Source organism: Sturnus vulgaris, chromosome 3 (assembly GCF_052056855.1).
Source record: "Sturnus vulgaris isolate bStuVul1 chromosome 3, bStuVul1.hap1, whole genome shotgun sequence".
Lineage (NCBI taxonomy): Eukaryota > Metazoa > Chordata > Aves > Passeriformes > Sturnidae > Sturnus > Sturnus vulgaris.
The window spans coordinates 96,882,766-96,909,349 of record NC_142245.1 but is presented as its reverse complement, the minus strand read 5'-3'; the positions used below and the strand labels follow the sequence as shown (position 1 = coordinate 96,909,349).

Sequence of the window (26,584 nt, the reverse complement as noted above, 5' to 3'; positions counted from 1 at the left end):
GAGGCTGAACAGGCCCAGCTCCCTCAGCCTTTCCTCATAAGAGAGATGCTTCAGTACCTTAATAACTTTTGTTGCCTTCCTCTGGACACTCTCCAGGAACTCCATATCCGTCTCATGCTGAGGAGCCCAGAACTTTCTACAGTATAGACAGTGAATGCTCTGCCTCAGTAAGCACTGGGCATCTTTTGAGACTGTGTGAGAATCCAATTTTTTGGATTTAAAGAACTAAAAGTAAGAAAAAAAATTAACAAAGAAGAATTTTGGAAGTCCAGATCTAAGGTCTTTAGTTCTTTTGTGAGTTTCTAGACTTTTGTTACATCATGGCTAGAGAGAAACCTTAAGAGTTCACTAAGAAAGTGTTGGCTGACCTGGAAAATTAGGAATTTGGGACTGAAATTTGCAGTCACCATGCCTCTAGCTAGAAATTCAGATACTTTGAGAATTTTAACAGGAAGGATAATTTTCAAGAGTACCTGCCGTCAAGAGAAAAAAATGCTGAACTACTTTCCCACAAAGGAGCAAAAATCACAATTTGTCCTGGAAAGGAGCCTAAATCTCTTGATCATTTACAGCTGGCAGCCCTGAGAAAGTCCATATGGTAAATATGTGAGTGTATCTAGAGACAGGGAGAGTGGTGCTGGTTGTGAAACTTTTAGGAGCTGAGGTAGCACTATGATGATACTCAAAGCATTAAATACTTTAAAAACCTGAAGACTCCAACAGGGTATCCAGCAAGCCAAAGGATAAGGATACTTGTTGAAAACTTGCTTTCTGTTCTTAGAAGTTACTGACTATATCTGAATAATTCAATGGTTTTCTGGAAAATTAATGCAGCCTTAAAGGTTGTGCAGCTACAGAACACATTCAGCTCTTCAGCTGCAGCAGTGCAGAAGTTGGTTGTGCTCATCTGAAGATCCACTTCACTGTTACTGCCTGGCAGATTGTGATCTTGTGGCTCTCAAGCATGGCCCACAGGTGTTGCTCATATGTACAGGAGCTTGGAAACAGCATGTTCATCACGTGGATCAAATCTGCCAAATGATGCAGGCCAGTATATATAATTGGCCTGTCTCCAACATAGTTAATCATTCCGTTAATTTCTCTACTTTCTGCATATTTCAGTAGCATATAATCTACCAGAGTACTGGTGAAGATACTGAATTTTATAGGGCTAAAATGTACACCTGCGAGATTATAGTAGAAAGCCTCTAGTCAAGCATATATTTGTTTTTACAAGTAGTGTCGTATAAAAATAACTTTTATATAAAATAATTTTTCTGGAAAAATGTTTTAATACAGAATAATTTTTTTTTCTGGAGAAATATTTGCTAACTGTGATAAATATGCTGATTTTATGAAGCATTTATTTTATGATCTGAATGCTCAGTAAGAGAAAGTCAAAGATGTCTAAGGATATGATATCCTGACATGGCTATCTTTACTGACAACTTTTAGAGTACCCTCAAAGAGCAGTTTCGAGTGTTTTTGATTACAGATTTTCCATGACAAAGTGTTGACTGGTGATAATTATGTCATCATCTTGTATCCCATATTGCTTTTGTATGACATTACTAAGGGTCAGCATCAGGAACATTAACTTAGTGAGGCACACCATCCTCTCAAAAATTAGTAAAGGTTAATTTTAAAAGTTACAAGTAAAATTTTTTCAGAATTTTTTTTTCAGTTCTCCCTTATTCTCCAAGTAACAGCAATGTATTGAAGACCTATTAGCCTATATTTATTTTGGGGGGTAAATGTTGTCTGAGACTTTGATTTTAAAATGACCGATAGTGACAAATAGTCCTTTTTAAAAATTTTTTTGTTGATTACTATTACTGCAATTTCAATTACTCTTTTATTAAATAATTCTTCTCTTATGACTGTGTACCTTTTCTATTTTTTAACATTTAATGAAATACGTGCAGCTGGTCCTAACTGTAGTCATTTTATAAGATTGTCTTCTTCTCAGTTTGTCTCATTATTATTTCTAGCTTTCAGATACTGACAATTTAAAAGCACACTGTGTGTATGTGTAGTTGTTACTGGTATAAGATTCTGTACAGTAAAACGTAACAAGTCTTATTGCCTGCACGCAGGTGACCACACAGACATTTTTTTCGGTTTTACTCAGAAAATCTGTATTTAGTATGGCCTCTTGTGGTTTATTTGTTGCAGCACTATAACTATTCATGTCCTGTTTACTAAAGCTTCAGTAACACAAGTGCATATAATGGTGGTACAGATTAACTCTGCCCATTATTCTAAGTAAAGCATATCCAAAAATTTGTTTTTTTTTAAATTTAAATTTACAGATTTAATTTCTACCTAGACCTTTTTTATGTTTTCGTTCTGGGAGTTGAGAATTGTAGAATCACAGAATGGCCTGGGTTTAAGGGGACCTTAAAGATCATCTAGTTCCAATCCCCCTGACATTGCAGGGAATGTTCCACTAAACTGGGTTGCTCAGAGCTCCATCCAACCTGGTCTTGAACTGATGAGGATGGGCATACACAACTTCTCTGGGCAGCCTCTTCTTCCCAGTGTCTCACTACCTTCATTGAATATCTTCCTGATACCCAATCTAAACCTACTCTGAGTTTGAAACCATTCTCCCTTAGCCTGTCACTACATGCCCTTGTAAAAAGTCCCTCTCCATCTTTCTTGTTGGCTCCATTCAGGTACTGGAATGCCACAACTAGGTCACCCTGAAGCCTTCTCTTCTCCAGGCTTAGCAAACCAAATTCTTTCAACTTTTTCTTGTAGGAGAGATATTCCACTCTCCTAGCTTAGACCTTTCCATTTTCATTTCTAGGGCTTCTCTTTGAAGAAAAGTTAAAATTTTCTTCTCTTCTTACCCCTGATGCCTTTCTCTTTGCTTTGATATGTAATATTAGATGCCAGGCTAAGACTAGCTCTAGCCAGCCTGCCCTCCATGTCCACAAATTATTTTCTAGAACAGAGGCTAAGTAAGAGCTGAGCTACAGAAATGTAATTTAGAGGTCATGAATAAAGTAGAACTACTAGGATGAACTCCTTGTGAGACCAAGATCCACATTTCCTTTTTCTGCATGTGAAAGTGATGAGGAAGTCCATGTTTGTGTCAGATTGATGGCCTTGGTAGCAGAATTCTGTTCCTGGCCATGGAAGTTCCAGTGGTGCCGCTGAGGACTGCAATGGTGGCTGCCAGGTGACTGTACTTATGCAGAGCTAACTCAAATCTTGCTAGAATTTCAGAAATGCTTGCTCCCAGCATCCAACATGTAATTCATGGAGAAATGAAGGCTGAAGTTTTGACATGACTGACAAAGATCTGTGAGCTAGCATATAAATATCAAGGTAAAGCAAAATTCCATTGACTAAATGTAGGCATCTATCATCATTTAATGTGTCCTGGAACATCCAAGACTCACATCACCATATATGAGAGGGCATCTAGGTCACAGACAATGGCAAGTGAATTTATGCTTTTCTGGAGAAGCAGCAGACTATGTAGGATACACAACAAGATTTAAAATAGCATTGTGGGCCAGCAGCTTTTATAATGTTTTTATTTCTTTGACCTGCATCTGGATATGAATTGTGTAGATCTTAAAGGGGCTTTTCCAGCTTAATTATTTCTTCTGTGATTGTCAGTGTAGTTAAAAGTGTACTATACTACCCTCAGTGTTCTTGAAGTGCTTACTTTGGTTTAGAAAGACAGATAAATCTGTTTTGTAGTTTGTCCCTTATAAATTTACACAGACTATCATAATAACTGGGGCAGCATTTCCAGGTCAAGATTGTAATAGTTCTTTCAGCAGGTTTTTCAGTATTGACAAATGAGGCTAGATGATGTTTTTCAAGCATTTTAGAAACTTACTAGATTGAAGATCAAGTAACTTCACTTCTGGTCTCCTGTCAAGTCCTTACACATGCAAGAGATATAGAATAATTCAGCACACTGTTTTCTTATTAGCAAAAGGAAAAGAATATCATCATCTAGTAAGTAATTTTTGCATTCCAGAGATGCTGTTATGTGCTTTGATATGGCAGCTTTCAAAGCTTCAGATGCCTCTCAAGTCATTGCAGCTAAAGAACTGGCTAGGATGTGAACTCAGTATCCAGGAGAGATACTGTGGGTAGGTTAAAGATTCAGTTTAGGTGCCTACAGGAGATATCTACAGGCATGCCAAGTGTCTCCATGCAATAGTTGATGGAGAACTAGACAGTAGTGACAGAGGTGCCTAGAGGCTGATTTTGTCCAGCCTGAAGTAACATCATGTAGCTGATAAGAGAAATTGGTCCTCAAACTCTGGTGACTGCATTAACCTAGGGGTAAATTCAGTTGTCTAAGCATAGGCAGTTAGTGCCATTTCTGGTGCTGGAGGATACCTGAAACTTCTGCACAGGTTTGGTAGATACAACAAAAGATCTATCTGTACTCTTCCATACTTTTCTGGACTGGAAGTTGGAGGTTTGTTGGAATACCTTATGGGATCTCAGATAGCATGATTAGTTGATGAAGATGGAAGCTTATGTTCCAAATGTATCTGCACAGAGCTAAATATAGGTGTCTTAGTTTTAAAATGAGATTCATTTAAGGTTATGCAGAAGTCTGACCTGAAGCCCCCTAAGAGAGGTTGGTGCTCTATTAGCTTTCATAATATCAGTCTATTTTAAATCATCCCTTTAGTGTGGTTTAGTGTAGCACACTACCAGGAATCAGATGATGACTGCCGAGAAACAGAGCTACATAGGTAGCACGGAGTCTTGTGAGAGTGACACTTCCTTTATAACTAATCCCTGTCACCCACAAATTTTGTTGAGGTGATTCTTTCCTCCTGCTGCTACATGTTGAGGGAGTTCCTTAAATATGCCGCTTGGTTTCCTCTTTCCTAGTTACTTCCCAAATTGTTTGTGTTAAGGTACTGACCAAAGAAAGGCTATTAAAGGGTTAGCTGCAAGTCACCTGGACCCTTTTCCATGTTTTTGCATGAGATATATGACATTCTTACCAGATATCAATCCAAGGATATTGCTGTAAAGGAGGTGATTGATTTTTTTCCCCTGGGGAAAAAAGAGCTCTATGGTCTATTTCTGTGCTTCCTGACCTTTACAGTATCATCACTATGTATGAAGCACTGTAGATCCATCTTGCCATCTTGTTCCTCTACAGCCAAAGGAGCTGGTGATACAGATACTGCATATATTTTCCCTGACTCAGTGTCTCAATATAGTTCAGTGCAATTTGCTTCTGTTGAACAAAATCCTGAACTCTACCTAGCCTATTTAGTATACCTTTTAAAGTCTGATGGCAAATGTGCATGTAAAACCAGAAGAAATTATGTGGCCCTACATTAACTACTACAGATCAGTGTTTATGATACTTTCAAAGATCTAATCTGCAGCCTTGTCCCTGTCTGGTAAATATGTAAGATTTCTATATATCTGTTACCACACAGAAAGCTACACTGCATTGGCAAGCTGTTTGTAAAATGAAGATAAAGATCTAGTCATGTAGCAAGTGAGCACATTTTTGAAACTTGAAAAACACAACTAAACAAATGAAACATGCTGGCAAAGATTGCAATGCCATATTAAATAACATGAAATATTTGAAGGTCTAATGATGAGTCTTCATCTCCTTTTCAGTCATTATTCCTTCCTGTCTTTCCCGCTGTAAAGGGTTTGGTTAAAAAACAACCTGTGGTGTGTGACCCCTTGACTTTAGTTTTAAATTATATAGAGATCTATTGAATCCTTGTTTTGGAATATATGGGAGTAATGGAGGGTTTATGTCAGAAATATCCCCTTGAAAAGAGGAACTAGCACTTAGCTGCATACAGTTTGCTATGAAAGCCGGGCACAGAAACTGACTGTTTAAAGCAGAAATTACTGCATTTTCTGCTTTTAAATAAACACAAAGATCCTAAAAATCCCCTGTAAGGAGAACTTTCCCTTACAGGATAAAATGGAATTAAAATAGTGTCAATAAATCGTGTGAGAGACTGTATCAGTCTGTGCATTGATAGTCTGTGCATGCAGGATAAGAACATTGACTGCCTGCTAATCTATTCCCAGATGGAGGTGGATGCAGACGAGAAGCGCCATCGCACACGCTCCAAAGGTGTTCGAGGTATGTCTCTTGCTTCAGTAAATCACTCAAGGCCCCTGCTCAGGGTGACCTTCATCCTCCAGAATCTTATTGCACGATTCATTCTGACCCTTGCTTTTACACAACCTTTCTGGTAATTTTTGTAAAAGAGGGGTACTTGTAATAGATGATAAATTTTTATATGTTTTCCATCTCTCTGCAGTTCCCGTGGAACCAGCCATACAAGAGCTGTTCAGGTTAGTGCTCTGAGTGTAAAATGTATCCCCATTAGCAATTTAGAAAATTCATGCCTTTTAATGGGTATAATGCACTTTCAAGTTCATTGGTGGTTTGCTCATGCCCTGCTGCACTGATGAAATTAATTCCCTCGAGACTTGCTAATAAAAAGCATCCCCTCTTTTTTTTTTCCCCTTCAGTTATTTGATTTCTCTTTCTGTCTTTGTTGCCCTCCATCTCTGTAATACCTACTGCCTGCCTGCTTTTAGTATAATCTTTCTGCAGCACACCAGCACCTATATAATTAATTCTCTCTTTTGCAGCTGTCCCACGCCTGGCTGTGATGGCAGTGGTCATGTTAGTGGCAAATATGCAAGACACAGAAGGTAATATCTGTAATTTTTCATAATTTAGTGAAGAGATTTGGTAAACAAGTTATCTGACATGACCTTGATAAACCAAACAATGATGAAAATTAACAGTTAGATATTCTAGAAACCATTTAGAGTCAGGGTTATTTTTTCTTTCTGAATGCCACAAAATTTAACTCACATTTTTGCTGAGGAGACTTGTTCTCATTGTTAATCTTCTCTCAATTTTTGTATACAGTTCTCTTGCTTATGTGTTGCAAATTAAGATTTGGCCCCACTTACATGTTGGTGCTAGTGTTCATGATATTTAATATGCTTCATAACTGAATGAAAAAGACCTTCCAAGCATTTTAAGTTCAATGATCAGGTTAGATTCAAAGGTCAAAGCTTAAGGAAAATAACAATAATAAGACTTCAGGGTTCAAATGCTATACTGTATTATTAATACCTTTACTTCAGTTTCTAGACTATGAAATGTGGAGACATATCCTTAAAAAAAAATCCAGCTGTTTATGGTTAATAGTATACAAGGTAGCATATTTTACACATACTACATGTGCTTTTAGATCTCAGTCTTTACATTTTCATGTCTTCAAGGTCAATGTTCTATAGGGTTGTGCATCTGTATAAATACAATTTCTTTCCTGAATCATTTGTCTGTGAATTTTTGTGCAATATTTTGAAAATTTAACAGCTCTAGAATATATCTGTTTTTTTCTCATTGCTGTGTATTTCATTTGACATATTTTATACAGCAGCCCATTGTAGGAGATAAAATGGCTGATGTTTAGGCCATCTCTTTTCTGAATTGAAGGAAGTGTTCAAACCAATGTTAAATTATCCTGAAACCCTAAAGATTTCTTTTTCATTCTTGATTTTTCAGCTTGTAAAGCACTTGTGGTGTTTATAAGAGTACATATTTCACACCAAATCTGATTACTGCATGAAATAGGCATATGGGGTCTAGGAATTAAATTGAAATTATACATTTGGGGTTAAGGCATTTATTTGAAATACAAAAAGATACTGAGCAGTGCCACTCAGTCCACTTTTTTCTTATCAGTGAATGAAGCTTAGGGACAAGTCCAGAAAACACTTTCAAAATTAGACCAAGAACAGGGATATTAGAATTACTTTTAATTACATTTAAACTGTATAAACCATAAAATAATTATTCACATTTTCCTTCTTAATCTTTTCTTCAATCATAAGAACAGTAACATTTTTGTGGCTATTTGAAGGCTTTGGTTAGATGGGAACATTGATTTAGGAAAAGTATCCAAAATAATTTTTTTTTTTAAATTCACTTGTGACTTCTCATTTCAAACCATAGTTTTCTTTTGTCTGTTTTCTTTATGGAAATAAAAGCCTCACAAGTAATTAAAGAATGGCACTAAATCCTTCTTTTCCCTCAGAAATTTCGTGACCTGTCAACAGTTAAGTGATATGATGATAATGTCCTTTCTAGTTACAAGATTGTAGCTACATCCATTTCTTTACACTTCATAGAATTTCTATGCAGATATCAAAAGTAAAAGTTTTAAAACATACAGAAAGAAACTCTTTAACTTGAAAAATTCTGACTTTTCTTCTAAATTGCTCTAACTTTGTGTTAGAGTTTGTGTCTCTGTGTTTGTGTAAGATCATCCTTTTGGGGAAAGAGGAAGCAATAAATGTGAGGTTTGGAAAGATTACATGCAGTTTTGAGATGTTAATTCCATATTTTGCTTTCTTGACATGATTCTGGTATGTCAGTACATGAACAGACTGAATCTTAGAGCTGTTAATTAAATGAAATTTTGGGCAGATGCGATAAGAATAAAAATTGGAAATACATCAAAAATTCCTTTTTTTTTCTACTAAAGAATTTGTTGGGCTTTTATGTTTTCTTGTCACCATGATTGCCAATCCACTAATCAAAATATATTTAACCAATATATGTCCTATTTGGTGTAAAAACAGAGAGTTCTTTGTTGAGGTTTACAATGTACATTTATCTAAAATTTCTGTTTTCTAGAAGAGTAGTACTGTTTATTCACGACTAACACCTACTAAATTTACCTTTTTGAAATAATTTGAAGGAATTTTCCTTTTTTTCTATCTTGCTGTATGGGTGGGAAAGACCCTCAAACATTTCTTCCAAGGAAATCAGACTGTCTTAAAAATTTTATGTGTTCAGGGAATCGCATATCTCAGCTGATGCCTAACTCAATTCCGTTTAGACCTACAGAGCATTTTAATGAGGTTAAGACCTTTTCATTCACGATATCAGACCAGCTCATTATTAGGAATGAAATGCATTTGCTTCCACTAGATGTAGTCAGAGCTCTCCAGAATTCTGTTTCTTCTAAAATGTCTTGAAGACTCTGGAATTCTGGCTGTTGTTTTTTGTTTAGGTTTTTGATTATTTTTGTTGGGGTTTTTAAAAATGTTTTTGGTGGTTTTGTTTGTTTGTTTGTTTTTATTATTGTAATTTTATCTTTGTAACAGTGAAAACCCATCTTCTGGTAGTACGTTTAGCGTTAACTGAAATAAACAGATCCTTTCACATTTTCGGATAGATTCAGGGGTTGAAATGTTGTTCAGCTAATAAAATATTAGATGGAAGTTAAAGGATAGTTTTATCACAATTTTTTTGTCTCAGTTGTATTTTTAATTATGAAAGAGCTTCAATGTAGGTTTACTAAGGAAACAAGCAAACTTTCTGTGCTAGTGTTGTTTCCTTTGAGGTGTATGAAAACACAAGACTTGAACTAGGTAGGGTAACAGTGGTAAGAGCTTGCTGTATCATTTCCATCTCCTTGATGTTTTTCTTTGTGTCAAATCTTAGGTGGAAGGGAAGCAAAACCTTGCATGACTTGGTTGGTAGCTCCCTCCTGGGTCTTAAGTTCAGTGCCTGATGTTGGCTTGTTGGCTGGACATGCTAATAGACAGCTTAGATGGACAAGTTTCTCTAAAGGGCACTTAGGGCAGAATGCTGGGAATCTCTAAAATTAATGTGGTGAAAGCACCTCACTCCAGTGGCTGCATGGAAAGGTCAGAAGGATTAACATTCCAGTTTGCACTCTGAGGAGAAGTGCCCAAAGTTGGATGGTGTGCCTGCCTTAACTACCTTAACTAGAGCAGACCTTTTTTTTTTATTTTATTTTTTTTGGTATTTTAGTAATACCTGGAAACCTGAAGCTAGCATGGACCCTCCAGTGCTGTCCATGGTACATATCATGAGGCAATGCCTCAAGGTTAGAGTTTTCACAGATAGAACTTCAGTTCCTGTTGTTTATGTTTCAAAGCACCTGAGGCCAACTGAACTGAAAAATAAAAACAAAGGTTGAAAGATCTGAACACAAGATAGAAACAAAAAACAAACAAAAAAAATAACCATAAACATGTTCAGATAGTGATGAAGACAAGAGAAGAATTAAAATCTTAGGTGTGAAAACCAGAGCATCTCCCTGGGCCATGCCTCTGATGCAGGTTCTTTTAGTCCCTTGGTAGCTGTTCAGGCCCATGTGCATAGCAGCATAACAATGAACATTGCTCGTGCATCTTCAGTACTGTGAATTAATTTTGAACTATAAGCTCAGTCCAGATCCTTGCATACTTTTATCTGTGAATAGTCCATCTGTATATATAGTAGTGACTCTAGGCAGACCAGGAGGGTGTTCCCACAACTGTGTTTTCAGGATGCCTCTTGACTAAGCATCTGAAGAAAAGCATAGATTCAAGTGTTCTTTCACTGCAATTAGAAGAAACATTGCCAGTTTCATTAATCAACTTTAGAGGCAACAACAATCACATTCTATGTATACAAATATAAATGTAAGAGTCCAGTTTCTGGTCTGTTCTGTAGGTGTAAATCCCATTGTTACTCTGGAGTAATTGAGTGCAAACTGGCCCGTGTTATTTCCTGAGTAGATGTGATTGATGGTTTCAGAAATATTGCACTTTACTTCGTTGCTCTCTATTGAGCATCTTTTTAAAACAATGTCATATACCAAATAGGTGCCAATGATTTGCCATGTAAGTAGGTATGCCAGTTATAATAATCCTAACTAGATTCCATTAAAAAATACTCATTGCATACAGTGGCTTATTTAAAAACTTCTTAACAAAATATTTTTTGTTTATTTTTTTCTCAAGTAACAACATCAATTAGATTCTGTAATGGATTAATCACTTGCCAACTGCCACATGTTTCCAACATGATATTCTAACAAATAATATTCTAACATATAATATATACTCTAACATAATATTCTAAGAAATAAGAGACCTAAAAAAAAATCTTAAGATGGTAGCATGGCATTATGTATATTCATTTAGGATTCTTTTATAGCATACAGGAGTGTCTATTTGAAAACATATATAGGCATTGTATAGAAATTAAAGCAAATCAATTGTGGTCTAAAAAAAAAAAGCATAAAATTTCAGTGAAGAATATTAAGACCAATGATAAACCCTTCATATTTAAAATGAAAATACTGATATAGCTTTTACTATATAAATATTTTTTATTTGATTGCTGAAAATAAGAATTCAGATGAAATAAACCAACTTGAACATTTCATCTACCAGGGAATTTTTTATGCCTTTTCTTCAGGTCATATTTTATTTGTAAAGGATTTCATTAATTACTGATAGGATGTCTTGAAAAAAAAGGCTAGTCTCAAAACCAAAGAGTGCTCATGAAGTGATGTGTGTATCTATAATTTTCCATAACTTTATAGAACACATTGCATTTTAATTTTCCACCAAATTTCATGATACTACCAGTTCTTTATTGCTTTATTAGGCTGTCTCTGGTTCATTACATTATATAGATAGAATTATTTTGACTATCTTTTAATTTTTAGGCATGAGATTTGTCACTTCATATAACAGTTTGCATTTTTAAATACCTTAGAGTTTAGCATTGCTGCTTTGATTAGAAAAAGAACAAGCAAGTACCACTGCATTGCCTTGACATTATATACTGTATTTTAGACTACATTTGCTTACAGAGCAAGTGAAATAATTCAGGCTCCAAAACTTTGAAATTAAAAGGCTCAAATATCTCTCTGTTATTAGAAAATTATTGAATTTCTGTGCCTTGTTGTGCCATATTTCTTATTCAAATTTTTTCATTTCATATACCTTTTCACCCACCAGTTTGATTGCCATAGCTGCAGCCGTGGGTGAATAATTGCCTGTCTTCACAGGAGCATGTTCTGGAGCTAAAGTCGAGTGCTTGCTTCCTGATGTATGCCTCATTTGGATTCTGCCGACAGCCTAGGGGCTGTATTATTCATGCCGTGACAGATAGCACTCACTAAAAGCATTGGAACAGGGCCAGGTACTGGCAGAGAGATAGTGGAGCATTGCAACTTGCAACCGAGAGGAGCATCTATAATACAAAAAAGAGAAATCCTCATACCTTCCTTTTACTGGTCTCACTTTGATGGAGAATTCATTTGCATCAAAATAAAATACCCTAAAAATAAATACATTTTTTCTAAAGCATGCTTCAAAGTTTAACACAATTTTCCACATTTAATTGCAAAGCTGATTTTAATTAGTAAGGCCCTGCATGTGAAAAATGAAGATTCACTTGGGTGAGTGTAACACATTGCAGTGTCTGCTGAATGCTCTAATTAATGTATGGCTGCTGTACAACAGGGTGCACTGTGGGATATTTATGAAACATTCTGTGCACGCAGCCAGTCTATCTGTATTTTAGTTCTTGAATCACAAGAATAAATAACTTTTCCCCTTTTATTCTTTATGAGACATCATTGTGCATGCCATCACCCTATCCATAAACTTTATGGCATGCCTGTCCTTTTTACTATTTGTCAAAGATATTATAAATCCAAAGCTAGGACATACATATTTTAACATTAATTTGATAGCAGAGCATGGTCACACGCTGTGCAGAACCAGAGGTCCACTGATGCTTTTGTGCTAAAGCCTAACCACAGAACAGTGAGGTCCTTACTGTTGCTTGCTTTCATGATACTGTGAAAAAATCCCACAGGATGCTGGAAGTATAGAGAACTGTATATTTCTTCATCTCTCAGCTGATAGTCAACCTTTATTGTAGTGTTTTTAATGATGAAATGATTTATTGGATATTTACCTGAGGAAATACTCTGACACCATCTGTGAAATTTAATTCTATTTTCTTTAGTAGCATATTTGCTAAAGACTTTGGTAAGTGGCAAATACCAAGAATAATATTATAAATATATATTTATATGTAGTAATTCACCACTCAGGGTTTGTAAAAAATATTAATAGGTGAAGCTTCATTACTTTGTCAAATCCAGCTAAAGAGATATAAGTAAGCAAGCAAATAAATAAGTGCAAGAGCATAGGGATTTTCAAACAGAACAGTGCAAACAATAAATAATTGTGCTGACAGAGAATCCATAATGTATTAGAAGTCTGTATTGGCTGCTGTCTGGATTCAGCAATAAATCCTTTGTCTGATTGGTGATTAATGATTAGAAAGGTACAAAGCTGGGTTTAAACCATGGAGCAAATGTACACCAGCAATTGGTGTGAGGCTCTGCATGCTCGTGGCCATTGTGTAGAGGTGACTACACAAAGGAACCACAGCTCAATTACTCCTACCACCATCTGGATTGGGAGTAGCTATTGCAGTGGAAACAAGTTGAAGGGCTTGCAAGTACTAGGAATACTTAAAAAGGCAGGGGAAAAAAAGTAAATCAGAGGCAGGCAAATGCAAAGTCTTGACCTAACTGGGCAGCAGCAGCAAACAGCAGATTTAGGATGTTCTTTCTGCAGTGGGTGCCCTGGCTTGCATATGGCTGAAATGGCATGCTCCTTTTCTGTCAAATGGAAAGTGCTGAGCATATTTCTCATGCAGCAGTCCACTTGCAGCCACGGGGTTTTCTGTGAACAGATCTGTCTGGAAATGTCCCTGTCAGCCACAAAATAAATGAAGACCATGCAGAGAGTATTGGAAAGAAAATTAAAAAACAAAACAAAACAAAAGAACAAAACATCCAGTAATACTGGGGAGATAATTTCCCCAACAAGATTGTGGAAGTAGCTATACATATTTTCCCTTTGCCTATGTGAATTTTATTTGGTTGGCCTGGTAGGTTTGCTGAGTACATTGTCTTCTCTTAGGAGAGAAATAAATCGTTTGGGGTTGAATAATTTGTTCTTTTCATTGTGGAAAAGAGTATCTACAGAGTTGATTCGCATATGGTAGGCAAGACATTTCATCTCACTATGCCTCTGTTTCCCCATTTCTAAACAGCAAGCAAATTCTAGGCATCATGAGGTGTAAAGACAGAACTATATATGGGATTATTACAAATGTAGTAAAAAGACAAAAGTCTGGCTCTGATGTTTATCTGATATTTAAATAAAGATCTGTTGAATGATCATTGATGTCAGAGAAAATCTAACTTCACAATTCAGTGTTTTTTCTTGATCAAAACATTTTTCTGGATCCTAAAGCAAAATTAACTGATTTGTCATGATAAGACAATTTTATATTTAGAATCTAGTCTAGTTTCCTGATGTCATTATTTGTTAATTATTACTACAGTATTTCTGTAGAAATATTGATTCTGAGGTTTAAAAAGCTGGAGATATTTTTAAAAAATCTTTTTATTAATATGTATTTTAGTGAAAATGCAGTGACAGTTTTTATACTTAAGACTAAACCACAAAAGCCACAAGCAATGTAATGCACTGACTTTAGCAGACTATGGAGCTGCCTTCCAGCAGTTCTGAGTAGCAGCCATAGCTAACTGTGTGTTGAAAAGTAGCATGTGCATTGGAGCATCCTAAGTCAGAGCTTTAGAGACAGGAGAATTTACTGGTGAATACTGGCAGCCCCATTTTATTCCTTGCTCCAGTGTCCACACAAACACAAATAACACATGGCTTTGAAAAAGTTCTGTCTGTAGGTGACACTCATGCTGTCAGAACAACGTTGCCCTGCTCTTTTTTCTCCACCTCAGTGAAAACTATCTGAACTCTGCTAGAATCATCAAAAATGAGGCAGGAGAAATCAGATATGAAATAAATAAAATTATACTTATCTTTTCTTTAAAATATTCCTATTTTATGAAATCAAGCGTCCCAGGTATTACCTGAGTGAGCAAAAGAATATAAAGAACATAAGAAACCAACTCAAATATGAAGGAGGCCTAAAAATACGCCATGATGTGTCTTTAAAGACTCCTGCTGAGGTTTTTCAATAAGTTGAGACAGCCCTTTCAAAGACATCACTTCTTATTAGTGGTTGATATGAAGTACTGCTTCTAGTGGTGTCAGCTCAGGACAGGGAAAGGAGAGGTAGTCCTGAGCATCTTTGATGACAATAATAAATCTAAATAAATACATCTACAGAATTAAAAGTGCCCAGGGGATAGATAGCTCCTGAAGACACCCTCAGCATTCTACAGCCTGTAGATGGTAAATGGTGATAACTTTAACCAGGTGACTGGACCTACAAAGTTGGTTTTCTGGCTATTCACTTGAATCACCTTCCCAAGCAAGTCTTGAGGCTTACTGGTGACATGAAAAGGGATTGCAGAACCTAATGTCCTTTTGTTATTTGCAAGAACTTGTAGTGTCATGCTGTAAGTATCCATGGAAGAGTGTAGGAGGGGTTTAATGACTAAGAGAAGATATTCCTGTGACTGAAATTAGGGCTGTGTCTCAAATCCATGAAGTATGATAAAATTTGAAATAGTATGAAGTATACTGGGATAGGACAGGATATGATTGATTTAACTGCTACAAACAGTAACAGTAATTTTTTAAAAAGGGTTTTTGCCTTCAGTTCCCTGGAACTGGAGCACATTTCTCGACAATCCATTTTTTTGTTTAAAGTAGTGAGCAGACCACTGAATTGGATGTGCAAGTAGTGGATGAATGCTTTCTGTTCAGCTGATTCTTGTGGAAGAAATTCACCAAAGGTATACACCTGCTGCTATTTTTCACCCTCTTAATGTCTCCAGGAGAAAATCTTACCTGTACTTGATGAACAGGGAATGGTTGTTCAGAAAAAAAGTTAAAGCTAAAAGCTGGCATGCGTGCAACTTCTGCCTTAATTCCAAAGGGTGGACTCTTGTCAATGCTCTTTTGTATTGTGTCCAACTCTGAAGTCACAGGAGAACTGTACTTTTAACATTAGGCTTCTCCAAATCAAGAGTCAGAATTGTTAAGGTTGGAAAAAGACCTTTGAGATCATAGACTACAACCATTAATTCAGCAGTGCCCAGTCCATCACTAAATCATATCCCCATCTACACATCTTTTAAATACCCATAAGGATGGTGACTCAAGTACTTCCTTGAGCATCGTGTTCCAATGCTTGATAATCCTTTCACTAATTTTTTCCCCAGTACCCAAACTGAAACTCTCCTGGCACAATTTAACGCTGTTCCCTCTTATCACTTGTTACTTAGAAGAGACCAACCCTCACCTGCCTACAACCTGCTTTCAGGTAGTTGCAGAAACAAATGAGGTCTCCCTTCAGCTTCCTTCTCTCCAGCATCTACAACCCCAGTTCCCTCAGCAGATCCTCATCAGACCTGTGAAAACATTTATTTGGGCACCTTGATGCCATACTAAGTACATAGCATCGATAGTTTATCTTTAATCTCTCATCTGCTTATTTCAGTGTAGCAAGTGCTTTTGAAAGCCCCCCAATTCGTGATCTGTACAAACATGCCACTCTGTTTTCTTCTTTGTCAATAGGGTTAGGTCTCTATCTGGATTTGGTCGGAGATGTTTTCTCCCATCTTTTGGGAACTTGCATTCTGTACTATAAAGAAGTTAAGATGTCTGGATGCTTGCATTCTTTTTTCTTCATCTATATTCAAAAGGAGAGGGAAGGATATAATTTTGTAACTTTGAGCAGTCAGACATAAGGACTCATATTCAATCTCAGCATTAGCACTTCATATAGGAAACAGTCATTTTAGAGATGTATTGAATGAATCCTTTACTGGTAGTAAAATACTGGTAGTAAAGAAGATGTCAATGTTTTGTTTTGCATGAAGTATTAGAGAAGTGTGCACTCTCAACCTAGAATGTTATGAAATCTCATGAGCAAGCAGTCTTCTGAGGAGTTGTAACACAAAACTTCAGTTACCCCTGGCAAAAGAGGGTATTAAACACAAATTGCTCACACATTTCTGTGTGTTCTAGATTAGATAATGCTAAGGCTGGGATTGTGATTTCTCCCCTGACCATCTCCAAGTCAAAAGGCTGAGTTAATCTCTGTTTCTGTGAGGACAAAAAAAAAAAAAAAAGAAGGCGGCTTAAAGTGATTAATTCAGGAGCGGAGATCCCCCTCTACAGAAAATACCTTCAGCTTGGATTACAGTGTCTAAATTCTGCTGTGTGTTAAGTGCCTACATGTCCCTAGGTATTAGAAGAGGAGCAAACATACTTCACTTGGATGTCAGAATTTCACTGTGCAGCTATGCATAGAAACAGAGCTGTAATGCTTTTGCTCCCTTGATAAACCAGGAGTTCGTGACTCTGCTACCACACAAGAAATTTGCATCCCTGACAGAAATTGAGTCACGCCTCTGAATTCTACTTCAGTGCCTCTTGCTTTCGACCATCCCTTTTATATCAAATGTTCATTTTTACAAAAATTACCAAATGTTTTCTTGTTATTTAGTATCTGCAAGGACAGTAAGAAAAATGTACTAGAATTGCTTGCATTTAATGTAGACCTTGCTTGGGCATGATTTCTTCTAGAATGATGAATGAGGACTAATGGTTTGTTGGTTCTTAGTAACCATATGTACCACTTCAGGAGAAAGGGACGAGCAAACTGTCATCTCAAACAAGAGGATATATTATAAATCATGACATTTGTGATTGATTTTCTCTGACATGAGTCTTTTAGATGTTAACATGTCAATAGCTACCACATAAAAACCCCTGGTTTTGAAACTTAGTTCTTGTAAAATTCTCGGTGTATCCCATACTTTGTGAAAGCAAGCAGAAGATACAAAGCCCCATTGAGATGCACAGCTAAGTGCAGCCAGTTTACCAAGATAACTGCTTTTTATGCTCGTAAAGCTTTTTCAACTGTTAATTTTAAAACATTTCACAAATGTAACTCAGTAACCTCAGTTCGTTTTGCAGTGTTAAGTACTTGATTTCAAATGACACCAAAGGTCATATTGCTTATAATGTTGGAATACATTCTTGACACCACATTGACTTACAAGACTGGTTTTAACAACTTTTTACCAGCACACATTTATAGGGCACAGGACTTGGGATGGAAGGGGAAAAAAAAATCATAGATTGTTTTTCTGTCTGAAAATGTAGGAATGATTGTGACAAAATGTAATTTTGCATGGCTTTATTTTGACTGGGGCTTTGGAATTAACATTTCTAGTTCTTAAAGACACTTAGCTCTTCTTTTTAATTCTGTGTGACATAAGGAATTACCAGCTTTACAGTTCTTCTGTCCCTTCCACAATGGTGAATTTATTTCAGTGCTTCTGGCAAGGCAAATGTACTACTTTCTGAGTTGCAGTACTGTCTTTGCAGCATCTAGGTGTTCCTTGGAAATACTGACATTCTCAGCACTGACATGGCCTGACATTGCTTGGCTTGTGAGACCTAAAGAGATCACAGAAAAGGACAGATTCAGAAACTGAGAGTTATAAAACAAATACCATTTTAGAAAGAATGCAAATAAATTCTGACTGCTGTGTTAACTTCAAACCTTACAAGTCAAGCTTGTGGCTCCAGTTATGTTATTAAAAGGATGTAGGAGGAAGGACTGAACAGTTAAAATGGCATTAACTGAAAGTAGAACAACTTATTTAAAACGTCAGCATTTAATCAAAACTATAAAATAGAGAAAACACTTAGCTTTTTCTGTCTACTGAATTGTTGATTGTTCTTTAAAAAGTGAAGCAATCCATCAGATTTAGGAATTGGTCTACTGGGGAGCTTGGTAGAACCACAACAGAACTGTCATGGTTAGTTTAGATTTGTTAGAAGCAAATTAAAAAAAAAAATAGGTATACTTTGGGTTAAACTGATCTCTTTTATAAACAGGAATTGAATTTCATTCCTCTTACACCAGGGTACTTGGTAATGACATTGCTCTAGAACTCTATAAAATAAAAAAACAAACTCACAGAAATACACAAGTTTATTGGCTGGTCTGAGAAAGAGGGATAGTGAGACTATACCAGCATCCCTATTTTTTTAACGAGAAGGAAATTTAGAATCACCTGATGAAGAGTCAGGAACAATTTACCTACTGACTGCATTGTAGTATAGCCTTGCATGAGATCAGATAATTTGAAGTGGCATCACACCTATGGTGCTTTTCAACCCTACCTTCAAAACCTTCCAGGAATTTTTCTCACAAAGTGTCATCTAGCACCTGGCCCCCCTTCTGTTTAGTACATTTACCAGTCAATTAGAGATGAGACAACAGTTTTTCACCATTAAATTTCTGCAACTGGGATTCTCACAAGAAGCATTTCTCAACATATAAATCAGAAAATAAACACAAAATTCTAGAGCTCAACTACAGGTAGACCTTTGGTACTGAAATTGAAGACAAGAATCCACAAAATTACCAAGTCTGTAGTTGACCAAACTTGTAATAGAAAACCAATTTGTGTATTTCCAGAAGTGCTGCCAGTTTAGCTAAGCTTTGCTGCTCAGGGCTTTCTACCTGCCAGAATGTTTGAGATTTGCAGGCTGCAGGTATCAGCATCCTCTCATCCAGAAGACACAGCAAGTGCTCTCTGCTCACACTAACATGCAGACACCTCATTTCTGTAGACAGCTTAGCAGTCACACCCCTTTCACAGAAAAAAATCGTGGTAGTTGTGCATCCTGGACCAGCAGTGTTACTGAGGAAGCAACATTCTGCTTCAGTTTTTCCTCTAGCCTGAATGGGTGTAAGCACCATGTTAATTCTCAAGCCAGAGCCATACAAAAGGATGAAGGTGAAGACTGGCAAGGATCCTTCTGTCCTGACTATTGAACAAAAGGAAGTGTGAGGTTTTTTTTACAGAGAACAAACAAAGAGGAGTTAGTCTGATGATTAAAGGACTGCTGTAGAGGAAGCAGATTTGAAGCCATAAGAGGTTGTTTGGGTAAAACCAACCAACCAAACAGAAAAAGAAAAAATAAAAAAAAAATTAAAGTTCCATTTGCTTGACAATTTTTTCAACCTTGTTAAAATTGTTGAATTGTCATTAAAAAATGTCAGATAGCACTACCACACCACCTGTATCAAAAGAGAAAGCAGTTAAGTAGCCATCCATACTACAGGCATGACTTTTCTACCTGTATCAGAAAGTGTCTTTTTTGGACTATGAGTCATATTTTCAAGATTATGCCTAAGTCAGAGTTGGAAGTACATGCAGACATCAAGAACAGAAAAGTTATTTTAGAAGCATTCTTTTCATAATACTTCATATTTCCTAGGGTGGATATAACACGATTACTCTTGTGACTCCTAGGTTTATATACTTACATGTTATCAGTGGGGAATTTATTATCTAGGAAACTGATGATCTGTGATGTTGCCACAACTATTATCATGATATATCCGCAAATACAAAGAAAACATTTTAAAAGTAACTAACTCATTGCTAACCAACTTTCAGTGACTTGCTAAACATCAAATACCTCAAACTATTTAAAAAAACCATTAAAGTAGCCTTTGAAGTGGCACACACTTTCTAAAAAGTTGGCTTTTATCTTTTAAAGCTGAAGAATCCTTTCCCCCTCTTGTCATCTTCCTGTTACACATTCCTACTTCCAGTCATTTCTCGATTTTATTCTTTGTTCCTTGGACAGAACATAGTTCTGGACCTTTTGCTATTCAGTGTTGCTACTTTTCCTGCCTATGCATTAAAACTGAGCAGCTGAAATTCAGAGAGGGACAACTGCCACGTTTCCCTTAAAAATCTAGCCATAGGAGGTATTTTGGCAGCAGATTTTCAATGGAAAACGCCATTTCCTCCCCCAGCCCAGCTGCCACATTTAAACCATGCTGTGTGGGGCTTCCACTCTCTTGGGAGGCTAATTTCATTTGCCTTCAGAGATTCTTCTACAGTCTAATGGAACTCACTGTCAGCTATAAAAAGCAACATTATATGCCATAGTATTTTTCTTTAATTGTGATATGACTCAAGTTGAAGCCTTCTTTTTCTTCACTAGAATGTGATGGAATTCAGTTAGACTTTTTTGGTTTTTTGGTTTTTTTTTACCTGAACAGATATCCTTCCTTTCATGAGATATATTAAAAAAGGCCAGATTAAGGCAAAGCCATTTAGACATTTGGTTTTTAAACTTATGTGATTAACTTAGGAGGGAAGCTTTCATTTTTGGAGTAGAATATTTCTTATTCTCCTAATAATGAAAAATTAAAGCTGAAAAACATCAACTGAACATGAGATGTAGATCTGTACTTTGGGTCTGCCAACAGCTGGAACTAATTTCATTATGATAGGTAAGCTTGTAACTTAGTGGAAATACTACCTGCAAGACTCCCTAATACTACAACAAAGCAACTTCTGTTTGCTGCACAATGATACTACTTCAGTAGATTATTATCATAAATAAGTATATGCCTTTCAGGGTGTAAGTCATGGCAGGGGGCAGAGGTTCTCAATCCTTTAACAACTAGACTTTAGAATATTTCACACTTGAATGACTCCTAACCAACCGTGCAAGACGCAGAGCAGTGTCCTGTGGCTTAAGCTGGAGGTGAGACTGGTACGTAAGCACTGAAGTGTTTGCAGCTTGTATCACTTTGTTTTTGTTACTTTTTTCCTATAATTTCAGATGTTTACTGATGACAGTCTGGTGTTAGAAGGATGCTACACACCACTGTTCCCTTCCATTGGTTATATTCTGTAGCTGTTAGCTTTTGTGATCAAGTAAGAATCTTATTGCAGTAAGAATCTTGATCAAGTTTTGATCAAGTAAGAATCTTATCTAGTTACAGGAAAATTGTTGTATCCTATTTCTTAATTATGAGCCATATGTCTTTCTTAGTTAAAATTAAGTTGGGAGTCAGTGCTATTGTATGTCTTTGCAGAAATTATGACAAGATTATTTATGGTAGGAATCAGTAACTTATAGTATCACTATAGTAGCCCTGCATTACAGATGTGATAAAATGACAGCATACTGTATTACTCAATACTTAAGTACATGCTAGAATGACAGTTTAACCTATTATGTTGTAGTTAAATATGATCCATCAAGTCTATGCCTAAGGGTGTTGATTCTACTAATAGGTATCTAGCCATGTTTTTAAATGATGGGCAGTATAGCTACATGAACCACCTTTGATTTCCAGCAGTTTATTTCCCTTGGTTTTTGAATGCTTGAATATAGCGTGCTGAATTGCTTAAAGGAAATCATATTTAAAATATTGGAATAAAAAGATTTCGTATCATGTTCAAGGCTCAAATATTGTGACTGTGCAAATTATTTTGTAACTGATAGATGCACTCTTGTAGGATATTCTGACACACTCAGAATGGTCATGACTGATGGCGAACTTTTCCATTTTATGATATTATAATGAAAAATAAATAAATTGGAATTTGCCCTTCCCTCTACCTGTAAACAAAGTTGTCATTACCAGTGAGATTGAAAACACAGGGTACACACAAATCTGGACACCTTGACAGCTCTAGATGATGCTTTTATTCAACTTAATGTAGCCAACATAATTTTCATCTCTATGTAGAAAAAGAGAATGTTTTCTTTCCCAAAAAGAAAACATTTTTATTTTTATTTTACTTTTATTTTTATTTTTATTTTTTATTTTAGATAAGTGTAGACTTCAGGATTTTGATTTAGTGCAGAAGTGAGTGTTCTTTGAGTTAGTGCAGAAATGGTCACTGTCTCTGCATGTTCCCATTTTTATGTGTCTGGGTTACATCTAAATCAACATCAAAGTGTGCAGAATCAATAACCACTTAGCAAAACTTGATTATATGCATTTCATCTCATGAATCAATGAGTCATTAAACCTGTGGTCTTCGCACTATCCTGCACTCGTTTTTCAGCCCCAGTATTCAAGGATCTGGCAACCAGACATTACCAATTGTCTCTTCTTCCTCTCAAACACACAGTCAAGTTGAGTATTTGCCATCCTAAGATTAGAGGGAAACTCCAGCATTTGTCTGACATTGGAACATACAGATAGTCTTGAAAAGACTGTGAAGCTATAGCGGGGAGAATTATTCAAGTGATATAGCAGCTGCAGAAAGGAAAGAAACACGTTTTTGTGTTTCTTGTTATGAAAGTATTATGGTTTTACATTCTATTAGGTATTGTCTTTATTGAATCTGGACAGACAATTAAAAAAAAAAAAAAAGAGAGAGAAAAATTCTTGGACTTTTAGCATATTCCTAAGTGGTAGAAATACAAGTTAATCACCAGCACCTCCTGCTTTGTTGTCACTACTCAGTGTTTAAGAGAGAGAAGATGAATACCCTCCCAAGAGACTCCTGTTTCTCTGCCCTGAGTTATGAAAGTATCTTAGAGTGACATGTATAGACTTATGTTTTAGAAGCCATGGGGTAGGTGAGAGATGAACCCCATCAATGACATCATAAGTCATGGGGCAATCAGATATTCTATTGATTTATTTGTGTAAATACTTCTGAATAATCAACAACTGCAGGGCATGTACTTTGCTAACCTATGCTGCCACAGAAATTTTTAGTCTCATGATGTGTTACATATATTTTTTTGTATCTTGCTTGAAATGAACTCTCCATGGCTGAGAGTTTTTCCCTGTATTTGTACATGTAGCAATACATTGCTGTGCCTCATTTTTCTTCACTGAACAGCTGTTGCATTCAACCAATTACATAAACTTGTTTGAATGGGTTAGTTATTGCAAAACTTAAAGTTTCCTTTTAGTTGTCATGTCCCAAGAGCAGAGGCTTTGGTGATGGGTGAAACGATCTCACCAGCCAGAAGGCAGATGAGTTTTAGTGTTCCTCCCAGGGTTCAGTAACACCAGTTTGGAGTCTCAATGAACTGTGGTGGGGAGATGCTTCACATGGAGTGTATAGGGACCAATGAAAGAAAAGATTCCTGCTTTGACTTAATTTAGTGTGACTGTATTAACTACCTCAAAGCTATTCTATTTTGTTTAAAAATACACATTTTGATATCTGAATTTCTAAAAGAAAAAATACTTGAGTCTTACACTCCATCATATACTTCTGGCACATCATTCTATCTCATATTATTTGTTACTTCTAACTCTTTTGGCAATGCTGGTTATTAGGCACCAGTTTTTCTTTAAGGTTCATTTAGTTAAATATTGCTATACACAGGTGGATATGAGGTATGTTCATGGCTATTCATATGTTTAAAAAGGCTCTGAGGTGCAAAACGGTAGAGTTGGCTTTTAGAATTCTATGAAGAAAGTGTCATGTCTTCCTCTGCCTTTTGAGATCCAGTATGCTTGACACTTTTGTAATTTTTCTTACTGTTCCATAATGTGGAAGAGTAAGCATTTGCAGCTCCAGAAGGAAAAGCAGTTTTAATGTTCTGCATTTCACTCATTCCTGTCACTGTAGCTTGTGCCTATTAAGGTAAATTAATAGTTCTCACTGAATTGAATTACTATTGTATACATAAACTGAAAAGTCAGCTAAGTTCTATTTGGTACAAATAAATGAAATAAAGATGGTGATATTGCACACATAAACGCACTTCCTGCTTATAAGAATATGATTTATTTAATCAGAAGCAGAAACTCATGAGAAAGCCTGAAATACAGGAAAACTGTATTTTCTGTAGAGATTAGTTTATTCCATGTTAAAAGATACTTCTTAATTTAAATTATAATTTAAATATATAGAAACACATTAATTTGGTCACACTTTTCAAAAAATATTTAAACTATTTTAAAATTTAAAAAACATTAAAAAATATTTAAGCATGTTTTACACCAGGTTTTCCAAAGCACTGGCTCTGGATTAGTGCCTAACCCCAGCTGAGAAGATAGTCATTCTGTAAGTGGCCTTAGATGCCACAGTGCTTGGCAGTGCAATGGTTCTAAGAAGCATGCCTGATTCTGGAATAGTATTCAAGGCTCTGGCACAGTTGCCAGCAGGCTCCTGGAAATCTTCTACATTGGATTCATAGCATGTAGGATGCTAACACAGGGAATTTTAATTCATCTGGTTAGAAACACCAAAAGCAGTGTGTTCCAGCTGCATCTTCTAGGCTGTAATTAGTCATCTCTAAAATAAAAGCCCCAAATCTCCATGTCTTCCTTGAACTTTGACTTGTTGCTTTTCTCATTTTCTCTTCTATAGCTTAAGTGATATGACTTTAGCTTTCACAGCCTGGGAAAGTTTGACTCAACACCTTCCATATTCCAAAAGAGTATACAGGCATTATGTAGGATTTCTGTGGGGTAGAAAAGATTCCTGCCCAGTGTGGCTTAGAGAAATAATTTTTAATTTCCCACATGAAGTTTGACTTTACCCCCCTGCAATTAGCACTATCCACTGCTGCTCATTCCTGTAGCAAGTTGGCATACTTTAAGCTGTATTCAAATATGGATGGAAAATCATCTTCAGCTGAAGGAGTTTATTCTTGCAATTGAGTAGGCAAATTGCTAGCCCGGAATTAATCTCTTTTTCTGATTTTATTATCATTCTTTCATTCCTATCAATTCATTGATCCAACTTTACCAAGAGAGCTACTGGCTCTTCTTTATAATAATGCATAGACTGCTGGGAAGGGCTTCCTTACTGGAGTGCAGGGAATTCAAGCTGTAGAGTTTGCTGGAATCTCAATATTTATCTTCAGGTCAACTTGTATAAATTCATGGTATGGGCTCTTTCAAGCTAATAGTCACTGCCTAGAGAGTGATTTAAAATGTTGCAGTGTTATGCAAATTAATTAGATTTCCTCATTCTTAAAGGCTGGATTTGTTAAGAGGGCTTATCTGATAAATGCCTGCTTTCTCAATACCCTAAAACTCTTCATCTGGAGGTCTGGACTTGGAAGTTATCTAGTCCAAACGAAAAATAATACTTAACAATATCCAGGGGGACAAGTATAGATGCCTTGGGAACTTTCTGCCTGAAGCCTTAAGCCGAAGTTTGCTTCCAAGCATATTCTTCCTAATTTACTATATTGAAAACTGTATATGGTAAAATTCCACTTCAGAACCACTTCAGATATTGAAGTACTTAATTTAGTCTTTCTGACAACCTCATTAGGTGTTTGTATAGAAAATTTTTAGATTCTATTCCCTACCAAATATTTTGGTTTCTGTTAAATTAAATTCTCATATGAAAAAAAACAATGAGAACACTGTTACTGGGGACCCTTTTTAGTTTGAAAAAAGGTTTCATAAGATTTTTCAAAGTACTACTAAGAAAGGAAAAGATAACAATACTCCAAGACAAAATATTATTCAGATTTAGAGCATAATATTGGCATTATCTTATTTTTCTTCACTTAGATCTTATAGCATGAGGCATCTGAAATAATAGGTTCAATAGAAAAGAGATACAACTAAAAAAAGATTGCTGGTAAACATGGCACAGAGGAATTACTTTATCCAAACTGGATGTTTGAAGTTGACTGAACTCTTAAAAGTCATATAATATTCCTTTCTCATTTTTTCATTTTCCTCTAAGAGAAAAACCTCCAGATAAAGGTGTCATGTTCCAGATTTGGTGCGTGAGTTGGCATATTGTGGAGGGAAAAAAAATTGGTCAATAATCTGATTTAGAAAATCCCTTGTATTTATTTGGTATTTATTTGGTTCTATACCATGTATATTTAAATATATATGGTAATTGTTATAGATTAGAAATAATAACCATACTAATTATACTGGAAATTATATTAGTAAAAAATATATTAAAAA

At 36.1% G+C, this 26,584-nt stretch overlaps 1 protein-coding gene across 15 annotated transcripts in view; it reads left to right on the top strand.

Annotated features, from left to right (window-relative positions):
- The window catches only part of MYT1L (myelin transcription factor 1 like), a 310,510-nt gene that overhangs the window by 174,260 nt on the left and 109,666 nt on the right, over positions 1–26,584 (top strand). For all 15 annotated transcript variants that reach the window (XR_015802716.1, XM_088162362.1, XM_014869547.2 and 12 more), the window contains exons 3-5: positions 6,061–6,115; positions 6,297–6,330; positions 6,634–6,696. Coding sequence is in view for 14 of the 15 variants with exons in the window: in XM_088162362.1 (XP_088018488.1) it covers positions 6,061–6,115; positions 6,297–6,330; positions 6,634–6,696 (152 nt within the window). In the remaining variant the exon portion in view is untranslated. The remainder of the gene's footprint in view (positions 1–6,060; positions 6,116–6,296; positions 6,331–6,633; positions 6,697–26,584) is intronic.